Raw genomic sequence first — 22,978 nt, 5'->3', positions numbered from 1 at the left:
ATACTTTTGGTCTATATATTAAGATAAACTATATATGATAACAAAACAAGGTAATATAGCCTTTGGATTCAAAATATTTACTTCACCCTTGTTATCTTCTTTGCATTTTGCAATCACTCTTGAAATTATAATAGCTTTCTTTGAAACCCCATCTCCAAATTGCTTCATAATTTTTCTATGTGCACTCCAACAACTAGTAGAAAATAATTCAATCCAATTAGTTTCTTCATGAATTAATCTACAATTTTGGACTATAATTTTGCACACACCACATGTTTTCTTGTTACAAATTCTTGTTGACTTGTCATGGCCTAATGAACAAGTAATCATTGCACCATGGTAGAAAACTCTCTCTACTTCCTTTTTACTCGAATACGTCGATATCTTCTTGCATTCTTCAAAATTTTCAATAACCTTTTCAGTATGGTTCACTTTCAAGATTTTCTCAATCTTGTATCCTACTTCACGCTTCCATTCAAATCGAAAAATATCTTCCACTATAGTTTTTAAAGGGTTCCCTTCAGAAATCTCGTCGAACAGCTTAAACGGTCTATGCACGTTAAATCTCGAAGAGTCACAACAAGTACAAGAATTAAACACCAACCCCTTTCTTGATTTTGATATCACTTTGTCTTCAAGTTGATTTTTTTCTTTTTTTGGAGAATTAGTTGAACTTGGTTTTGGCTTAAAACATCTAATAGTAGAACTTGGATGACAAACAAGAATTGCTAGAGATGTAATTAAGAGACATTTTTCAGACATTTTTTTAATGTATTTTTTTTTTTTGGTATTGGGAATGATGCCTAATGTATAGTAAAATTTCAAAAGGGCTAAGAAAATCTCAATATTTAATGATCAAAATCAAGAAAAATATTCAATATGATATTATTTTTAGTAATTTATAATATGGAGATTTCAAAACTTCAATTTCTAAGATTTTATAGCCATTTAAATAAACCTAATAACATAGTCTACAAAGGAAACTCAGAGATTTTAATGAGTTAGATTTATTTCGATTAATACAATTAATAAAATATTTTTCAATGTACCATTTTTGAAATTAAATATAATGACCACCCCTAAATTATCTAATCAAAGTGTAAAAAAAAATAATTCGAACATCTATTTCATTAAATTTTCAATTATTTGTCATGCATTTTTAGTTAATTCGATTTTGATGCAATAATACACGATCTATTATGATATAGATAGTCCGTCTCATATTATATATCGTAATTTTCTTTTATACGATCCTTAGAAAATATTAATTATGTAGAATTTCTAACTATTTTTTCCATCATTGATATTTAAATTTTCTCTTTAAACAATCATAAACATCACCCCATAATTGAGATGTTTTGGTCGTAGAAAACAATTACTAGAATGGTTACTAGTGAGAAAAATTAATTAATTTTATTTTGAATATCTAAAATATCCAATAATTTGAAATAACTATTTTTTTAAAATCTAAATATAAACAACTATATTTATTATTGAGTTTGGAAAACAATATTCTCTTTCCTTTTGAGAAGAATAATAAACCCCATGATCTTAAATAAACGATAAAAAATAAATTGTATCATTACATGTTTATTCAAAATTTCAAATAGTCCTCAATTTTTTTTTCAAAAATAAAATAATTTATGCAATTCTAATATATAAAAAATTAAACTGTCATACCTAAAATTTTCTCTTTTAGCTCTTCTATTAATTTTCAAAACCTGTCTTTTTTCATTAAATGTTCTTTTTGTTGAATTCGAAATTAATCTTCATCCATCTTGTTGTTTTTATTATCGTCAAAATTGAAATTTGACTTAAATTAGTCAATTTTTTTATATTTATTCCGATTTCAATTCAATTATAAATATTCAAAGGTGAGATAATATTTTTGAAAAAAATATATTACGTTGGTAGTTATTTTTTTTTTAAAAAAAAACATTTAACAATTTCGAATGATAATGTAATTTGTAGGTAATATAATTTTCAAATATTAAAATCATTTGAAATGTTAATTTAAGTGATTTTTCTATTCCATGCGAAAGATGAATGGTGCCTTATTATTTATTTACCTCAAATTTTTTTCAGGTAAAATCAAATAATTCACTAATTTTCTATAATATACATTTGCTATTTTTATTCATTCTCTAATTTTTAAAAGAAAATATATAATAGTTTATCATATCTAAATTTTATTTTGAGTTTTGACATTTTATATGAAGCGATCTAACTCAATTTTAAACTAATCGATTTCAATATATACAAAAACTTTACTGGTTTATGAACTAATTGCTTAGACACATACTAGTTTGCAATATTATGAATTTTATTTGATTTTAAACTTTGGATATATGAATTTTTCGCGTAAAAATACATGTATTTAGAATGCATGGAGTCAAAATTAGGTGTAATTTATTTTAGATATAAAATATCCAAGTAAATTTGCATGTATTTATGATACATTAACGCATCTCACTTACCTCCTTCATTCTCATCTCGCTCGCTACTCTCCTATATATCTTGCATATCAGGGATCTCATATACATATGTCAAATACATGTATCTAGATTCTGAGACACAGACAAATCTCGTTCGCCTCTCTCCCAATGGATAAAAATTATAAAAATAGTCCTTGTTTGTTATTTTATGAAATTTTATTTGTGAAATTTAAAACTTCATAATAATGGCTACTTATCAAATTATATATTTATTGAATTTAAATTTTCTAAAATTAAAAATAGTAGACATATTTTTTTAGTTTTTCTCAGACACCAAAAAAAAAAAATTCTACAGAAAACATGAATATAACTTTAAGAAGTAAAAACTTAAGCATATCATATCAAATTATAGGTTGAAAATTTTACTTCTTCCAAATTGAGCCTAAAATGTTATTAGTTTCTAAAATATATCATATCAAATTATACTTATACAATTTTATAAAGACTTATCCAATGTAAAAATTTAAACATAAATGTCAAAGTTGAATATGTTTCTAAGCTATATTTAAAAATTTGCTACTTTTCTTATTTCATTTTTCGTGATTTACTTTTCTTTTTAATCGGTCTTAAAAAGAACTATACATTTATATGCTCATTAATAATTTAATTTTAGTATGTTCATTTTACTCTTAATGAAATAATATAAATTGAAATTTTTTGGCCCATCTAAGGCGGGACTATATGAACCTTAACCTGTCTCATCAGGTAGGATGGCTTCTCACCCAATTACTCGATGGAGAAAATGTTGATTTGTTGAATCCTTTTTTTCGTACCCAATTTCAAGTTCCTAATCAATTTGCCCTAATTGATAAAGGTGAGGAATTAATCAAATTAGAAAAGCATAACTACATTAGAAACATTATTTTATTTGCTACTCGTTATTACATATAACACAGATGTTAATCATTTAGCCTATTGGAGACCTGGAGATATCAATTGGAATAAATTTCGAGTCGTTGACAGAATAGGTGTAGAGTCCGATATGATTTACTTTAAGGGCCAATTTTATCTTATTACTTAGAGCGGTGGATTAGGTATTATCGATTTTAAAGGATCTAATAGTGTTCCTGAAACATACACAATTTATCTTAACGATGATAAGAAGTTATTTCAACAACATTCAACTCAATTCTATCTAGTTAACGTAAATGATGCACTCTTACTTGTTGCCCAATTTGGTAAAAGGCATTCAAATGCTCGTAGAAGGCGTAGCAGGCTCTCGAAACTGTTAATTTGAAATATATGAATTAGATATAATGAAAGCTAATATGAAAGAGATTAACAATTTGAGAGATTCAACGATTTTTGTGGGATGTAATGGAGCAATTTGTATCGACTCTACTAAATTTACAGCGGGTGATCAAGCCTAATCATACATATTTTACTGATGATTGGTTTGATGAAAATTATTATTTGAAATGTGGCGGTGGAAGAGATATGGGATGTTACAATGTCGAAAAGAAAAATATTGAATCTTTTTATCCTAAATTATCACTAAGTTGTATCTGTCCGCCAACTTGGGTTATACCATCCTTGTGAGGATGAGTTATTCATGGGTTTAGGTTATTCAATTTTATTTGTTTGTAACTTACTTAAAAGTTAAGTTGTAGTATTTGTTTTATTTCATAATTTCACTCAATAAGAACTTTATGTTATTTGCTTACTGTGTCGATTTTTTTGTGTAGCATGATCGATCTTATTTTTATTCTCTTGGTTGCTTTGATTATTCGAAAAAAACTGAATTTTTTTAATAAGTAGTATTATTAACAACTCTAATCAATGTTTTAAAAAAACTCTTTTTTTGAGGCTCGTTTGAGGGTTGTACTCTATTAAAACGCTCCGAAATTAAGTGTAGGGCTTAGTTCTATAAAACTTACGCCTTAAGAGCCCGGCTATACACTCTAAGCACGTTCAATACTTGTATCGACTCCACTATATTTACAGGGATCAAGCCTAATCATATATACTTTATTAATGCTTGCCATTATGAACGTAGGATGTTACAATCTTGAAGATGGAAATATTGAATCTTTTTATTCTGAAGTATCTTTTTATTCTGAAGTATCACTAAATTGTATTTGTCCGCTCTAAAGTGAAAATATAAAAAATATGTGTTAAGAGTGAGATTCGAACCTTGGTACAACAACACTAAAAAAATCTTAAGTACCCATCCAGGAGCCATTGGGCCAACTAAATCATTTATTCATTGAGTGCTCTATGTTAATTTTATACAAATACCTATCAATTTTTACATAAATATATATATTCCGTAACGAAGTTAATGGGTGCTTGAGCACCCGGCGAACACCATGTGGGTCCGCCTCTGGTCATTATGATAGGTTATATATATATTTTCTTTTTGCTCTTTTTACAATTTATTATCATAAAGTCAGTATCATCATACGTTAAAAAAACACGTTTCTATTAAGTAAAAAAGGTTTAATGAAGAGAAAAAATTGTTATCAAATCCTTAAACTTTACTTAGATTGAAAGCAACAAGCAATTATTTTTGTTAACTTTTGAAAAAAATAATAATCAATAACTATATTTAATATAATATATTGGATCATCAAGATTAAAAAGCTATGCATAATTTAGTTGGCAACTTTTTGAGTTGATAAGACACTTTTACAAACACTGTTTGTCATTGAACACATGCAAATGTTTCATTAAAATGTTGTTTTGACAATTATTTTACTACTAATTAGTTTGCTTAATTTGCCATTATAGGACTTTTTGGATAAGCTAAAGTATGGATTTGATAAAATTTAATAATTTTATCAAAATATATATTATTTATATATGGTTAAAATAATTTTATATATATATATAGTAGATATCGAACCTTGTTTGGATATTTCATGTGTTTATTTCTACAGATTCTGTACCTACTTATTGAAAGTCCTGACTCCACCTCTGTAGTCAGGGTGTCCAAGCGAACACCCTTCATATAAAAAATAATATCGTATATACAAGTAAAATAATACGTAAATTGTTAGATAACTTATTTTAAACACCCTCAACATAACAAAGTGTTATAGCATAATAATTTCTGGTGCGTAGAAAAAGTACAGGCTCAAGAGAAAAAACAATATTCTTCTTAGTAGCTTTTTCAACCTACTCCACGTAAAAACGTAAAATTACTATCATAAAATATTTTAAAATTTAAATCGAAAATATCTAATAAAAATACTATATATATAATCAATTAAAATGAATCATAATTCAAATATTCAAACAAAATTCACTTAAAAAAGAAGAGTTCACTTTCACTACAATGATTGTGCAATTATACATACACTTCTCACTGTCAATTTTAAATAGATTAATTTTAATTTTCTTGACCATCAAAGTGCAAAAAAAACTTATATAAATTTTAAAATAGAGTTACACTGTCAAAAAATCAAATAAATTGACTAGAAAACAAGAAGGAACTAATCTAATAACTCCATATGTTTTGGATTTTTAGTAAAATGACATATTGGAAATTTCAGAGAGAGGAGTGGGACCAAGCCTGTGTTTATCGAGTATAAACATTTAATTAATTAATTTTGTCTTTGGATCCGTTTACTTTTACTTTTCTATTTTTTGAAAAAATATATATACGAATATCTCTTTAGATTATGATCGAAATTTCAGAGACACACTAATTAAACTAAGGTCTTATAACCCTCCTAAACTTATTTCTTTTTTGTAATTTTGTTTACTTTTTGGTTAAGTGACATCCAAATATCTCTTATGTGCCTCAATTGCGTGGAGTATACACGTAAGACAAAAAGTTTAAGAGGGTAATAGGACGTTAGTTTAGTTAAGGTGTGTCTCTGAAATTTTGATCTTAGTCTAGAGGGTACTTGTATATTTTCTCTTTTAAATTTTTACGCTTCTTAAAAGTAATGACTAGTATGAATATATTAAAATACTAACTATCTTGGCATAATACATAAATATGAATCTTAACTTGACATCAGTTGTCGATTATGACCTTTAATTTTAGATGTGTACAAATAGATAATTAAACTTGTATAAAATTGAGCAAATGAACGCATTTGTCATACATGATACATCTACATGACAACTTTGTCTCCTACATGATATTCTACGTGTATTATGTCATGTAGGACACTTGTGTGTACTTGTTCAATTTTGTACAAATTTAAGTGTATACTTGTGCATATTCAAAGTTGAAGGACATAGTTGTTTGTTGAAGCCAAATTAAGCGTCATGTATTATGCCAGCTATCTATATGTTACGTCTTAGATATTGAAAATTGTTGGTTTTCATCTCAATATATGTAATGCAATTTGACTTGATATAGAATTTTGGAGAAAAAGAAAAGCCTTCGAAACTTATAGTTTAAAATAAGTAACATATTATTGTGTAGCTATAAATAATTACATTAAAGATAAATACAAACATTTAAATTGTTATTAGACATAGAAATATGTCTTTTTTTTTTTGAAGCCGATTAAAAATTGACCAATAGAAATTTGGAATGAAGAGACATACTTGATATCTAAAGTAACAAGTAAAAATAAACGAAAAGATGGTAGAATATTAAAGTTCAAAATTTATTGAACAATACAAAAGACACCCTTTTTTGAAATTGAAATATTACTATATTTTCTTTATTTTGACCAAAAACAAAAAACTATAGAGGGAGTGAGAGAAGAGAGTGAGAAAAATTAAAGAGAAATAGTGTGTGTGTGTTTTTCATGGGAAACTGTGTACACTAATACTCTCCTCTCCTTCTCAGGGGTTATTGTAAGCAAAAATCTTGAGCTCTTCACCTCACTTTTTTTCTCCTCTTTTAAGGGTATACTTCTTTTCTTGGAGCTTGAGTGAGTTTTTACTTTTTTTCTTTATTGAAAAATGTATGAATGACTTGTTTTTGGTTTTCATAAGAAGTTTCATTAGTCTAAGTTAAGATCTTTCTGGTAAATTATAAGAGATTTTGAGGTTCTTGCAGATGTTCTTTCTTTAAAGTTTGAATCTTTTTCATGTTTTCATGGTGTTAGTGTTGTTGTATTTGCTTAGACCATTGATTTCTCATGTGGGGTTGTTTCTTTTTTTGATAAAGTTTATGTCTTTGATGAAATATTGATTTGGTTTTACAATGTGGGATAGTTTTTGGGAAATATTAGCTGTTGTTTGTTAGACAGAGTTAGTAATAAGCTCTGCGTACACTCTAAACTCTCCGGACCCTACTTTTTGTGTTTAACACAAGAAAACTTGAGTTTATCTTTCTGGTAATGTCAGATTGTTTATTTATTAATGTGTCATTGTTATTCTTTTTGTTAAAGTTTGAATCTTTATCATGTTTTCATGGGTTTAGTGTATCTGTATTTGCTAAATTAATTGATTTTCTCATGTGGGTTGGTTTCTTTGTTGATGAAGTTTCAGTCTTTGAGGAGATATTTGTTTGGTTTTACAATATGGGATGATCTTTTGGCTTCAAAGGCTTTGTCTATTGACAGTGTTCTGATGAAAGTGCTTTAATTTTTCTTCTTCTGTTTTTTTTCCCTTGCCTGTTTAGAGAGGAAAATGATGTGTTCTTTAGTTTCTTTAGATCTGTATAATTTTCCCCAAATATGGAAATAAAGAGAGATTACCATTATAATTGAAGTTTAGTTAATGAAAAATTGGAGCAAGTACCCAAAGCCTAACTAACTCTCTTCTTCTTGAAACATGACTTTCTGCTTTGCTATTGGGCTAAATGGTCCTATTTTGCTGTTTTCTCTTTGCAATATCTTCAAGGGTTGGAATTGTCTTTTCTCTTTTGTTTTTGGTTTCCCACCTAGTGTGCGGTGGCACTCCCAACATAATTTTCTCCATACTTAGGTCTCGAACTTGAGAACTTTGGTTAAGGGTGGAGCAGTCCCACCACGGACTGTACGACAACAAGTAGACATCTACTTTTTATCCTTGTGCAAATGTTGTTTAGTTAAAACAGAAATGTTCTTTTTTCTTATTGTCTTCTTGTTTCTGTTTTTGGGGTTTATTTTTATTTTTATTTTTATTCTCAAGTTTTGGCAACCTGTTGGTTGCTGAAGATATGTCCATTGAAGTAGGTTCATTAGTTCATATGTTTCTTTGAAGTAATATAAAATAATAAAGATGGGTAAGTTTAGGAATCATTTCATCTTATTATGTCTGAGAAAGTCATTTGGTGATTACTATGTTTCCTGTCCACTTTTGAGATATTTGTTGCAATATGATTTCTAATGTCATTTTCTTATGCACCACATACCCAGTCTAAATCCACGAGTGGGGTATGGAAGGATAGAGTGTACGCAAACCTTGCCCCTACCTCGTAGAGATGGAGAGAGACTGTTTTCGATAGCCCCTCAGTTAAACTAAAGCATGTAAGAGCATGAGTAAAGATAAAGGAAAAGGAAAAAGTGGATATATGGCTTAAGTAATGATATTATTTGTTTGCAACTTTTCTTTTCCTTTTTCTTCATTTCTTTATTTTTCCATTGTAAGGTTTGGTTGGTGGAGTGAGGTAGTTTATCTGGAGTTTCTTTGAAGGGACAGTGTTGTTTGTTTAGTTTGATTTCTGCTTTTGAGTATTTGATTAAAGTTTACATATACTTCATGAATCTTTATTTGTCTTTTGCATTTTGTACATATATTAGAAATTCGTTCTCAGCCACGGAATCCTCTGAACTATTTCATGTGTTGTGGGTCAGGTGGACTTTAGTACAAAGCTCATTTAGTTTCTCATTTCTACATTTTGCTGCTGAGAGGAAATTGATATGCAGACACCAAAAGGAAGGTATTTTGCATCTGTTTTGTTTGTCATCCCGTCTTCATGAGACCAGAACATTGATTTGTTTGTCATCCGTAAACGTAGATAAATTTGTCAGTTCAAGAGTGTTTCAACTAAATAAGTTATCAACTACAGTTTTTCATATTAAAGTGCATTCATTCTCTAAGTCGGAGGAAATTGTTCGTCTAAAACTCAGTGGTCTTTTCAGCAAGAGTTAATACTGTTGAACTTTTGAAGAAATTTTTCTCGAAATGCTCGTAACTATACTATATCATGAAATTCACATGGTATCGAGGTTGAAGACTGGCAGATCCATCTTTTTCTGTTTGGAAAAAAGAATTTATGTGATGTGGCCTTGCAAGAAAGAAGTAAAGCACTAGATCAGCTTAAGAAATGTCATATTAAAATTCTCTAACATATTAGTACTACTAATGAAATGGCTTTTATACTCTTGATGTGTTCTAAATGAAGCCATTGGTGAAGTCTTCGTCAAAATATTTGGTGCGTTGTGCGATAAAAAGGGAACTTGACTTACATTATTAAAAATAAAACAAATTGTACTTGTCGGGTGAGTCTGTACCGTCTCTTTTGAGAAATAGATTATTATCATTTATCTGCTCTAGTTGTTTAACTAACTTGTTTTCTCCCATTTTGCTGAAGGACTGTTTCTGTGGAAGTGCCTCAAAGGACATCTGCTGCTACACTAAAGACAGCTCGAAAGCTCAGGACTCCAGGGTCAGATGTTGATTCTGTTTCATCTCCGAATCCAGCCAACAGGACACCTAAAGATAGGAGTCCGAAAGTTTTTTGTCGCCGGTCACCACGGAGTCCAGTGATAGAGGTGCTTGAGTTATGTTATGTGTTAAATGTGCTAGCCACTTGTTTCTGTTTCTAATTATTCGTTCTTTTCGTAGTTAAAGGTACTTATAATATTATTCTAATGCTCATTGTTCTTATTTGACAACATAGAAGAAGCGTCCTGTCAAAGCATCTGACTTGGAAACGCAGCTTGCTCAACTCCAAGATGAGCTAAAGAAGGCGAAGGACCAACTCAGTTCTTCTGAATCATTGAAGAAAAGGGCTCAACAGGATGCTGATGAAGCTAAAAAGCAGCTTGTGGTCATGTCAGAAAAGCTCGAGTACTCTAAGAAGCAGCTGCTTGATCTCTCAGATTCAGAAGAAGCTCGACTGCTGGAGTTGCGCAAGATATCACAGGATCGAGACCGAGCATGGCAATCTGAGCTTGAGGCTATCCAGAAGCAGCATGAGTTGGACTCTGCTGCTTTGGCCTCTGCCATGAATGAAATACAGAAACTTAAACTTCAGCTGGACCGAGTGGCTGATTGTGAAGCCGCTCAAGCTCATCACGCTGAGTCAGCTTATGTTGAGATACAAAGCTTAAGGATTGAACTTACAAAGACCCTTACATTGGTTGATAAACTGAGAAACCAGCTTAACGATAGCAAGGAATCTGAGGCATGTTCATTTGAAGAAGTGAGCAAAGCTCAGATGCAGCTGGAAGTGGCCAAGATAACCGAGGATACTCTACGTTCTGAAGGTTTGAAAGCAATGGAGGCTTGCAGGACCTTGTCTTTGGAGTTGGAAAAATCAAAGGATCGAGTAGCTTCATTGGAGGAGCTTGTCAGCAAATTCCAGTCTGGTCCAGTAGACTCTTCCGAAAGTTCTGTAGCTGCTGAAGGAAACAGCTCAAATGTAGAAGCTGATAAACTAAAAATTGAGCTGAGTACCATCCAAGTTGAGGTAAGTCAATTAAGAGCTGCTTTGGAGGATTCCGAGATAAAGTATCAGGAAGAATACATCCAGAACACCTTGCAGACACGAAGTGCTTATGAGCTGGTGGAGCGCACAAAATCCGAATCACTTCAGAGGGAGGCTGAATGGGAAGGAAAACTAAATGAAGCAAAATCGGAAGTGGAAGAGTTGAAAGAAAAACTGATGAATGTTGAAGCTCAACTTGTTGATATTTCAGATGTGAATAAGGGGCTAAGTCTGCATGTTGAGCAAATGCAGTCAGCTGATAAAGAGTTTGAGTTAGCTGCTCAACTAAAGAACTCAGAGTCAGTTTTGGGAGATCTGAGAGAAAATCTATTAGACAAAGAGACAGAGTTGCTGAGTCTTATGGAGGAGAATGAACAGTTGAAGTCGGAAATCAGTAAGAGGGAATCGGAGAGTACCAAAGTTAACAACGAGGCACTTGCCTTAGTAGAAGAAGCAAAAACTGCAGAAAGAGAGGCCCTGATGAAGCTGGGAGATTTGACGGAGGAAGCAGACAAAAGCATCAGAAAGGTAACTCGTGTCACTGAGGAGTTGAATGCAGCACAGGCTGCAAACTCGGAGATTGAAACCGAGCTAAGGAGGTTAAAAGTGCAATGTGATCAATGGAGGAAGGCTGCTGAAGCAGCTGCATCTATGCTTTCAACTGGAAACAACAGGAAATATGTCGAGAGAACAGGTTCTTTAGACTACCACACTATCGGTGGAAAGCTTGGTTCACCACTCTTGGATGACGTGGATGATGACTCGCCAAAGAAGAAGAATAACATGTTGAAGAAACTCGGTTTTTTATTGAAAAAGGGACAGAAGTAAATAACGCGCTATCGTGCAGGTTGCTTTCACATGATCATTGTTCCATTTCTGCAGTAATCTTGATCATGTCAACATTTTTCATCATTTGTTAATAAATCTACTAATTTTCCTTCTCAGGACTTGCTGAGCTGATGCCTCCATGGAATTAAATCGTTTTCGCGGATTTTTGTATAGCTGTTTGGAAATCTCCAGTTTGTATGTCAATTGTTATTTTCAGATACAGACTGTTGTATTTTCCAAGTATTTGTTGCAAGTGTAATGAAAGCTATGAGAGATGATTAATGGTAAAATTTGCTCTTTCATGTCATAGATGACATTTTTTTTTATCTATCTTTGCTGTGTAGAGTCCCACATTGGCCCTTTTAATGGATGAGTGGTGTCTTTGATATGACTTGAGCTGATTTTTACATCTCGAATTAGCTCTTGGGTTGAGTTTAACCCGATATTCATTTTTTAATATATATCAGAGAGCAGGACTCATCTCAATTCTCCGTTCTAATATCGCGTTTCCATATTAATTTGTTTACATGTCATATGTCCAACCACAAGTGTGTGAAGGGGTGTAAAGAGTCTCACATCGGCCCTTCAAGGGATAGATAGGGTAATTCTCACAAGTCATCTTTTGAGTCATTTCAATTCTCGGTTCTAATATTGGGTTTCTACATTAATTTGTTTACGTGTCATATGTCCAACCACAAGCGTGTGGAGGGGTGTAAAGAGTCTCACATCGTCCCTTTAAGAGATAGATAGGATAATTATCACAAGTCATTTTTTGAGTTAATTTTTGAGGTTAAGTTTAACTCAAAATTTAATTTTCTACCTAAACTAACAGTAAGTATCACTGTTGAATTGTTGATAGTTGAAATGCGTTTTAACTTTTAATAAACATTTAGTGATAATTCAGATAGAAAATTCATACACTAATATTATAATTGAGATATGGAGCTCAAAAAACTATAATACTTTAGTCTTTGTTTACTTGTACTTAGTGATTTTTTGATTTGTTTTTACGTTGTTACTTGTTCGCAATTATTTTGGCTATTTTATTTTAAATTAAAAGCCATGAAAGATAAAAATTAAAGACCAACGACTTTATGACAAAAATTCAAGGGAAAATTACATTGTTAAGTACACATATATAATTTAATTAGTCACCATAGTATAGTTTTAATTAATTACCACTCACGGTCAACATTAAGTTATAATTACATGGATTGAGTTTTCGAATTTGTATAATTTTTCGATCGTTCATATCATTCGGAATTTGTATAACCGTTTAAAGTTCAAATGTTTGTATTTGTATAAATTCGTTATGTCGAATTTATACAAAAATAGTTCAATTATACAAAGGTACCCATGAATTAAACTGTAGCTACGTCCCATAAATACGTAAGCTAATGACCCAATTATTTTCAAATCAACTCTATTGGGCCCAAATATTTGATCCGAACAATTTTATCAGCCCAAATGTAGCCCTCTTTGTATATATATACATATATATATAGTCCCAAAATTCTCAGAATTAGGGTTTTATTAGGCGGCAGACTCTTCTTCTTCAACCTCTGTAAACCGGAGTAGTCATCTTCAATCATCAATCATGGGGTATGCATTATTTTTCCTTTGAAATTTTATACTGAACTTATTTTCTTGTGAAACGTTTTTAAATTTTGTGTTTTTATAAACCAATTTTCTTAGTTTTTGATAATTGTTTGGTCAAGTACTGGTGTGATTGTTTATAGTAGTGAAATCTATGTGTTTAAGAGCTTTTTTTTCATTTGGGTGTGTGGGTTTTATTCAAAAATGGAACTTTTTTATAGTTAATTATCTTAAAGGGGCCATTTTGATCAATTTTGCCGAGTGTTTTTGAAGAATTGAGATTATAGGATAGGTGAAAGTAGGAAGTTGTAATTTGTAATGACTAAAGAAGTGGACTTGAAATGGGGGTTTGGTGTTTGGGGCAGTGGGCGGATCCATGATTTTCATTTGACGGGTGAGGTTCGAAAAATAAAAATATAGTGCATAAGATTTGAACTTTGAATCTCTAGTTGATCTTTGAACTGACAGACCACTGCGCAAACTTCTAGTTTTGTGTGCAGTGATTCAGAATATATATGTAGGGGGTTGGATGGATTCATATAGCTGACTCTAACTAATCTGAGATTTAGCTATAGTTAATTCATATAGCTGACTCTAACTAATCTGTGGTGATTTGCCTTCTCATCCAATTTGAGATCGGCCAGATGGGCTTTTGCTTTGTTTACTCGTCCAAAATGGACAGTTCACATGTTCTTGAACAAAATTAATAACATCTTCCATGAGTTAACTGATAGAGAATTGATGTGCTTCTCGAGTTCTAAGCTAGGATTTTGTCAATAAACTTCTTCAATTCTGATATTGTGTCATATCATTTGTCATCCAAATGATGAGTAATATCCTTGGTGGGAATCACAGCAATGTATTTCCTACTAACTAACTCCTGACATGGTTAAAAACACAGGAAGACACGTGGAATGGGAGCTGGACGCAAGCTGAAGTCCCACCGCAGAAGACAAAGGTGGGCTGACAAGTCCTACAAGAAGTCCCATCTTGGTAACGAATGGAAGAAGCCATTTGCTGGATCTTCCCATGCTAAAGGCATTGTGCTCGAGAAGATGTAGGTTCATCTTTCTACTTACATATCTTAAAAACATCTATAATTGTATCTAACCTGTGAAGTTGCTAATATGTGTTTGCAGAGGTATTGAGGCTAAACAGCCAAATTCTGCTATTCGTAAATGTGCTAGGGTTCAACTCATCAAGAATGGGAAAAAGATTGCTGCTTTTGTCCCTAATGATGGTTGCTTGAACTACATCGAAGAAAACGTGAGTCTTTTGCTCTTACATGTGTAGAGTGTTTTGCATTTTTCTGGGGTACGTACTGACCTTACGAGTTCTTGATTTTGCAGGATGAAGTGTTGATTGCTGGATTTGGTCGTAAGGGTCACGCCGTGGGAGATATTCCCGGAGTTCGTTTCAAGGTGGTGAAGGTTTCTGGTGTCTCTCTTCTAGCTCTCTTCAAGGAGAAGAAGGAGAAGCCAAGATCTTAATTTATCTCCTCTCTTCTTCTTTTTTTGCAAAAATACCCTCGAGCCTGCAATGGACTTTTAGCTTGTATTCGAGTTATTATTTTGTCAACTTCTATTTAATTAGACATTGTACTGGAATTTTGGTTCATTAATTTTGAGTTTGAATGTTACCTTAATGTGCCATCCAACAGAAAATTGGTCTCTAGTTTGTGTGTTTTTCTTGTTTGCTTGCTTTGATACACAAGTCAGGTAAATTATACAGAGAAAAGTTAGACTGCATAGCTTAGTTGTGTAATTGATAATTTCACCACACTTTGGTGTGTTTTCATGTTTTATTCTGAAGTATGTGTTTCTCGAGCCTTCTTTCTCGCTCGTCTATGATGATTGGTCTCGAATGTGAAACTATTCAACGCCAGTAATATCGTATCAAAGATCCCCTCGCGAGATGGGACACAAGAGTGACAAGAGTTACAGTCAGAAGGTCATTGACAAGGTAAGGTCTCTCAGTGTTAAGTACATAAGCTTGATGTGTTTGATGAGTTGAAAAAAATATTTGTTCACATTCAATATTTGTAACATACTGAGTAACTTACATACATGAATCGTTGAAAGTTGATATGACTGGCGTAATAAGTGGAAATACTTCCATATCATACTGCATATACTGACATTTTTTAAGAGTTCGAGCAACATAGCAAGATATCCACATGCAACATGATGTTTATGCAGCAATACATGAAAATCAAAACATTGCAGTTATCAGAGACATCTCCAATGAGTGTAGGAAAACATGTGCTTACTGATAGCAGTTTTCTTGAATCTAGTGAGGTTTTGACTGTAATTCTTCTTACATAAGAAGACATCCAAGGTTTTTACATTCATGTAATACATAGATCAGTACTTGCACAGACATATGTTCTCAAAAACCTTGATCTTAGCTCAACGCAAAAAAAGAAAAAAAAAAGCATGCATCACTTATGCCTTCGTCATGTGTGCTATACAAACGTGATGCTTATGCCACCCCCGGAAGCTAGCCTTGTTCTTGAAGCCTAACAATCTCTGAAGATCAAAGTTTACGCGAAATTAGTACACATCAATACACCAATTTATAAAAAGCAAAAGAGGTGTTAAAGATTAAGGTTTTCAGAGAAGTTCACTACATTTGGGAGAAAGATCTTTTCATGATAATATCAGGATAGAAACACATCTGTTACCTTGCAATGAAGCATGCTTGGCTATCCTCATAAATTGTTGTTCTCTTTATGATCGATTTGCAAAGAAGGCAAATCTAAATCAGTCTTCCCAACTACATGTCCAGCTCCTTCACAAAAATCAAGACAATCACCGGAAGAATTCTTGACAGCAAAGGGCATCCTTCTAACTGCTGTCTGAGGGGTATTTAGTGACAAATAGGCCAATTTGTTCATTAGAGATTCAACCTTATTGCTAAATGGGGTCATGCTGATTTCTTCTACCTGACTGTTTGATTGGTCCGCTTGATTTGCGCACACATTTTTCTTTGCATTTGTTTTCTCAGGAGTATTCAAATCATCCTTGACATCTACTCTACCTTCATCACCTCTGAAAGTTGAGTCATATTCTCTCTCGACATGATCAGTCCTGGTATGTTTGAGGTCACCATTTACATCATCCTCCAGGTTCATCTCATCCGTCTGGCTAGGCATGTCCAAATTATAACCATTTACATTATCCTCCAGGTTCATCTCATTCATCTGGCTAGGCACGTCCAAATTATAATTACCATTGCACTGAACACCTACTCCATCTTCATCCTCTGTTTGACACCGTCTAATGTTTTCAGTAATAGAAACCTCAACAGGCTTGATGTCAATCTTCTCAATAGTATCCAAGTTCATTTCATTCTCCATAACACCTTGTTTTTGACCCTTAATTGCAGCCAAACCAGCCTGGATATCATTGTTCAAAACACTGTGATTTTCGCTCTCAATCGCAACCAAACCATCACCTGGAACATCTTCAACTGTATCAGGTCCTTCAGCCACAAAGTCCTTATTGTTCAAAGTACTTGCTACTCTTTGGCTTTCACTCTTAATGATAACTGTATCATTGTTCAAAGTGACTTGGTTTTCACTCTTCATTACAACCAAACCATCACCTGCAACATGTTCAACTGTGACGGGCTCATCAGCCACAACTTTCTCTATTCTTTGGTGTTCACTCATGATCACATCTGTATCATTAGTCACAATGACTTGATTTTCACTCTTAATTGCAACCAAACCATCATCTGCAACATGTTCAACTGTATCAGGTCCTTCAGCCACAACTTCCTCATTGTTCAATATAGCCGCAACCAAACTAGCATCTGCAGCATGCTCAACTGTATCAGATCCTTCGGCTACAACTTCCTCATTGTTCAATATAGCTGCAACCAAATTATCATCTGCAACATGTTCAACTGTAACAGGTCCTTCAGGCACAACTTCCTCATTGTTCAATATAGTTGACACCAAACTAGCATCTGCAACATGCTCAACTGTACCAGATCCTTCGGCTACAACTTCCTCATTGTTCAATATAGCTGCAACCAAACTAACATCTGCAACATGCTCAACTGTATCAGATCCTTTAGCCACAACTTCCTCATTGTTCAATATAGCTGCAACCAAACTATCATCTGCAACATGCTCAACTGTATCAGATCCTTTGGCTACAACTTCCCCATTGTTCAATATAGCTGCAAGCAAACTGGCATCTGCAACATGTTCAACTGTATCAGGTCCTTCGGCCACAACTTCCTCATTGTTCAATTTACTTGCTATTCCTTGGTTTTCACTCATACTTGAAACCAAAGCGACAACTTCCTCATTGTTCAATATACTTGCTGTACCTTGGTTTTCACTCTTAGTTGCAACCAAACTAGCATCTGCAACATGTTCAACTGTATCAAGTCCTTCAGCCATATCTTCCTCACTGTTCAAAGCACTTGCTATGCCTTGGTTTTCACCCTGAGTTGCAACCCAACCAGCACTTTGGATGTGTTCAAATGGATCAGGTTCTTCTGCCAGAACATCGATATTTGCTCCACTTATTTCATGTTGAACTTCAAGAGATAACTCAGGAATAAGAGTAATATCACTTGGACCACCAATGTGATTATCTGAAACATTTGACTTGTCTGAAGAAGATGCAGGAGAGCGGTGTCTCAGAGTTTCAGGCTTTTCATTTGCCCTAAGAGGAACTCTCACACTCCTGGCTATCGTGTTTGAGTTTCCTTTTGGGCTACAGACGATAGTTTCAGTTTTGGGAACTGGACTAGCTGAACTTGATTGAGTGCCAGAGTGATTATCTGAAATATTTGACTTGTCTGAAGAAGATAAAGGAGAGAGGTGTTTCAGAGTTTCAGGCTTTCTGTTTGCCCTAAGTGGAACTTTTACACTCTTAGCTTTAGTGTTTGAGTTAACTTTAGGGCTACAGATGGTAGCTTCCGTCTTGTACAGTGCAGTAGACGGATTGGAATGAGTGCCATTAGGAGTGCGGACTGCCTTCACCTGCATAACAATGAGCTTTAACATTAAAATTTGGAAGTACACTGATTCAAGAATTACGAAGATTGTTACTAGTAACATAAGATACTTTCATGAAGCTGCCAGAAAATGGCCTTGACTATATGAAAGTCCTGCACTCGGTAATCATTTTTTCCAAACAATAAAATCAGCAGACTTAAATACACCTATTTTCTTTCCAGTTGGTAATGATCTTATCATCATAATACTAGATGCTGTCATCACATAAAGCATTTCTAATTCAAGGACATGAAAATAGATCCATATAAAAAGAACACTAAACTGACCCCATCAAAGTAACCCATCTTCGGGGATGGCATGCGCAATCCTGTTGGTTTCATCATAGAGGCTGGACGAGAAACTGAGCCTGCTTGCTTTGAACTCTCTCTAGGTAAAGTTGTTCCCCTAATCTCGGGCTTATCTGACTTCTGATCAATTAATTGATTGTTCATATCCAAAGCTGAGGTGTCACTATCAAAAGATCTGCAGGAGCTGGTGTCAAAGCTAGTCCTTAACTTGCTTGACCTTTGGATCGCAGAAGATGATGATGATACAGAAGACCACTCACTAATAGAACTAGCAGGCGATATATTTGCGTTGATCTTCGAAGACATCAGATAAGCTGAGACAGCAGAATTCCCAGATGGTAGTTTACTCTTCAGCGCGGCTTTTGAAGGGGTTTTGAGTTTTGCACTTGCAGAAGGTTGGGCAATAGGTTTGCTATCAATCTTTCTCCTCGCTACAGGAATTGAAGACTTAGCTGTCTTGTCAGATGAAGTACTTCCAGAACTATCACTTGAAGATCTTGTTGCATGCATTTTCATTGCAGGTGAAGATCCCACAGAAGATGGCTTCATCGACGTAGCAGGTTTGGGCAACACCCTATTAGTTTTATTTAAGGCAGATGCTTTTGGTGTCTGAGCCCCTCTAACAGAAGCTGCAATATACCATTAAACTATCTAGGTCAGAAAAAATGTTTAAGAAATTGTTACAAACCATAAATGATTGAAGACGGCTATTACTCATCCTTTACTCAGAAATTAATCCAAAATTTAAGTAAGTCTTTTACCACTACCTGTACTGATTTTCATGCTGTCATTATTTGTTTTGACTCGTGTGATATCCAAAGAAGCCCTTTTGGATGCAGAAACAGGTTGCAACTTTGTGTTAACTTTTGGAGGCTTTAATGATGCAACACTTGTCGTTCTACTGATAGACTTCATTAACCAATAAAAAGCAATGTCAGTAAAATATCAGAAATCCCAATTCTTTTGCTACTCAACCAATACTTTAAAAGACTGCAGCTAGCAGACTCAAAAAAGGGAAAATTGAAGATGAATGATCATATTTTCTTTAAATATAAGGAATTTCTTTTTTATTTGGCTATAGAAAAGAAAACATGGGGAAAACAGTATTCTAAACCAAAGGGAAAATATGAAAATATGATGACACTGTAAGGAATATTGTTTGAGCTGGCTAATAGAAATGAAACTTCAAAGACAAATTACATGCCTGTGTGACTTGTGCCTTATCCTGGTTCAACCCTTTACCCAATCTTTGTGTTCCAGTAATTTGCTTTGGCTGACTTTTGGGTATCCCAGCTTGTGCTCCACTGGTTCTTTTTGGAGCAATTTTTGGCTTCATCTGACATTAGAGAATATAGACAATAATTGTTAATAAATATAGAGAAGTAACTAAATTTTCAATTGTCATCTCTACAAAATTAAACTTACCCTATCTTTTGAAGCAAGATCCACTTTCTTTGCCGCTGTAAAAAAGATTAATATTAGATTGGAATAATGTGCGAGAAATATGCATATCTCTTATGATGATTGAAACTTCAAGTCAAAAGAAATCTGACCCTATAGGAAGTAACCCTTCTCCACTCCCACTCCCAAATACTATTAACTTACAAGAATTAGCTACATTATCTGTCGTTGCAGATAAATCCCCACTAGTTGGAAAGGCCACCTTCTGGATTGAGGCTCTTATATCTCCAAATAACTCTGATTCAATATGTTCTAGTGTCAAATTATCACTTTCCAACGTGGAAATTGAATCAAGTGATTGTCGCACATCCTCCTCAATCATAGGTAAAGTTTGTTTATCACCTCCCTTAATCATGCAGGACAACTCATCGGCATCAAGCACACCTGAATATGTTGTTATAGTAATCTTGAGTTTGCAGTACAGGATTAGATAAATAAATCCCCCTTAATACAAACTATAAACAAAAGCTACCTGCATCTGTAAAGAAAGCACTATCCCAAGCTAAACTTTTGCGCAAATTGACCTTTCCTTTTCTTCTGGCCTTCTCAGGTTCCTTTGACTCATGCAGCTGAGGGAACTGCTCGTCATTGTTACCTTTACCAGCCATGTCCATTCCCTCTTGAATATTAATAGCTCCTGAAAACACCAAGATTCTAGCCTCAGTCTGATTTGCTAAACAGCACAAAACGAAAATAATTCAACCACAATGTACCATTTCGTGCATGCAGATGTGGCTTAGTACCACTATCTGAACACAGATGAAAAAAGAAACGAATTGAAGCAGCATAAGCAAAATAGGAAGTTTATAACTCTAATAAATTTATCATAAAAACCGAGAGTGAAAAGGTCCACCTTTGAGGCTTTATCGAGAAAGTTAAGCCACTCTAAATCTCCATCAAGAAACAACAACTCTAGCTATTCTTTAAGTTCTTTCAGTAAAGAGTTCCACATACTAGAAAAGATCCAAATAGAGTTGAGCAAAGTAACATTGCGCGGGCATAATTATAACAGGGTCAGGATATTCCCATCTTTAGTATCAGATGTAAGGGCTTCCCCTCATCCAGCTCTTTACAGGGTAATCTCCACTAGCTGCTTCATAAAAGATCAGCATCCTTTTTCATTTATGAGTTAAATGAGCTAAATAGGTCCATTCCCACATTAAACGATTATAATTCAGAGACATACGGCATACCAAATACACAAAAGAAATAACACTCCATGAGCACTTTAATTCATGGGCCATCAATCAAATAGGATTAAAAGATTACTTCTTTTCCAACAAAACTACAATCAAAAGCTCAGAAAAGCATGTCTAAATCCCCTCTTAAGTACTTCTCAGCCCCCAGCACGGCTCAGAAGTTTAAGGAATAAACATGCATGAAACCCAAACTAATAAACTCCAAAAAGGTGTATATCAACCTCAAGCTACTTAGTCACTTTTTTCTATCAGCTGATTTCTTCCTTCAATTGATTTGAGGTGGGATCGATCAACCTGGAAACTCCTGATACTCCACACATTCATTCAAATGAAATCACATTAAACACCAAAGGCTGCGAGAAAACTCAATTTATTCCAGATCTTCACATACCCATTGTAATCCCACAAGTAGTGTCGGGGGAAGGTAGAGTATACACATACTTTACCCCTACCTAGAGGGGTTATACCCTCGAAGAAAGCTACTCTTTTTATTCAATAGTTCAAACACTAAACAAAGTATCAAAAACTAGTAACAAAGTAAACAAAATCCACAACTGAATAATTGAATTCATTAAAAAAACAAAAGGGTACAAGCTAATTTCCCTTCTTTTTCCAGATCTTGTCAGAAAGACTATATTTTTCTCTAATCCACAGCCAAATCAATCCAAAACAACTTCTATATCACCCAAATTAGGTTAAAATCTGCATACACACTACCGTCCTCATACCTCACTCGTACAAGTACACTAGGTATATAATCATTGTTGTAATTTCAAGACTAAACAAAGAAAGAAAAAAAACAGGTTTTTAAACAAAACTAACAACTAAAATCAACAATCACCCATGAAAAAAAAATGGAATAGCAAAAACCTGAAGATGGGTATTCTTCAAGACCCCAAGAAGGAAGAGGAGAAGATGAATTTCCGATAAGATTGTCATTTTCCGATGAGAAATCAATAAGACTAAATTCATTCACTTCAAGATCCATTTTTTTCACTCTTTTCAATGAACCCCAACAGTACAAATCCAAGCTAAAATTTGATTTTGAATCTGAATTTGATTTCAAATTTGAATGGAAAAGGTATAAAGGGGTTTCTGAGAGAGAAAAAAAAAAGTGCGATGATAGAAATGGGAGCGCTACAGCCAAAGAGGGAATATATTTTTTTGAATTTTGCTAACAAAGCGGTTTTTCAAAAGAATTGGGGAAAATGAAAAAGAAAAATGAAATTTAATATTTTCACTAGCCGTTTGGACTTTGGACCAATCATCGTGTTCGTTTCGTTTCAATTTGTTTAAATTTAAGTTTTATTTTTTATTTGTGGCGATTTTCTAATTTTGACTTTTCATAGAATATATTTAAGATTATGAGATTAGTTGACATTTATTGTATTGGTAATCTTTTCTATTTTCTTAAATTTTATGTGAAGTTAAAATAAATCAAATAAATTGAAACAGAAAGAATATATTTTGAAATATTGAGTTAGTCATGTGGACAATTGAAATAAAAAAGAACGGGGAACTTTTGC

At 33.4% G+C, this 22,978-nt stretch overlaps 3 protein-coding genes across 7 annotated transcripts; 2 read left to right on the top strand and 1 right to left on the bottom strand.

Annotated features, from left to right (window-relative positions):
* Positions 1–7,140: 7,140 nt before the first annotated feature.
* On the top strand, positions 7,141–12,256 carry LOC107029253 (interactor of constitutive active ROPs 2, chloroplastic-like). 5 transcript variants are annotated; one of them, XM_015230629.2, is made up of 5 exons: positions 7,141–7,308; positions 9,185–9,270; positions 9,925–10,105; positions 10,234–11,890; positions 11,989–12,256. In XM_015230629.2, exons 2-4 carry the CDS (start codon positions 9,251–9,253, stop codon positions 11,869–11,871), a joined length of 1,839 nt encoding a protein of 612 aa, XP_015086115.1. In that variant the 5' UTR covers positions 7,141–7,308; positions 9,185–9,250; the 3' UTR covers positions 11,872–11,890; positions 11,989–12,256. The 5 variants fall into 5 exon arrangements, with proteins under 5 accessions (XP_015086115.1, XP_015086116.1, XP_015086119.1 ...); XM_015230630.2 differs by having other exon boundaries at positions 7,141–7,333; XM_015230633.2 differs by having other exon boundaries at positions 7,156–7,256.
* Positions 12,257–13,364: 1,108 nt separating this feature from the next.
* On the top strand, positions 13,365–15,131 carry LOC107031459 (40S ribosomal protein S23). The gene is made up of 4 exons (XM_015232846.2): positions 13,365–13,473; positions 14,369–14,524; positions 14,607–14,733; positions 14,817–15,131. Exons 1-4 carry the CDS (start codon positions 13,469–13,471, stop codon positions 14,955–14,957), a joined length of 429 nt encoding a protein of 142 aa, XP_015088332.1. The 5' UTR covers positions 13,365–13,468; the 3' UTR covers positions 14,958–15,131.
* LOC107031458 lies at positions 14,977–22,888 on the bottom strand. The gene is made up of 9 exons (XM_027911727.1): positions 22,323–22,888; positions 20,726–20,890; positions 20,398–20,637; positions 20,218–20,252; positions 19,997–20,128; positions 19,557–19,701; positions 18,772–19,421; positions 16,151–18,469; positions 14,977–15,995 (listed from the first exon to the last, which is right to left on the bottom strand). The coding sequence occupies exons 1-8, from the start codon at positions 22,438–22,440 to the stop codon at positions 16,178–16,180; spliced, it is 3,777 nt and encodes a 1,258-aa protein (XP_027767528.1). The 5' UTR covers positions 22,441–22,888; the 3' UTR covers positions 14,977–15,995; positions 16,151–16,177.
* Positions 22,889–22,978: the final 90 nt, after the last annotated feature.

This window comes from Solanum pennellii, chromosome 9 (genome assembly GCF_001406875.1).
Source record: "Solanum pennellii chromosome 9, SPENNV200".
Taxonomy (NCBI): Eukaryota; Viridiplantae; Streptophyta; class Magnoliopsida; order Solanales; family Solanaceae; genus Solanum; species Solanum pennellii.
This window is presented reverse-complemented; position numbering and strand designations above follow the sequence as displayed.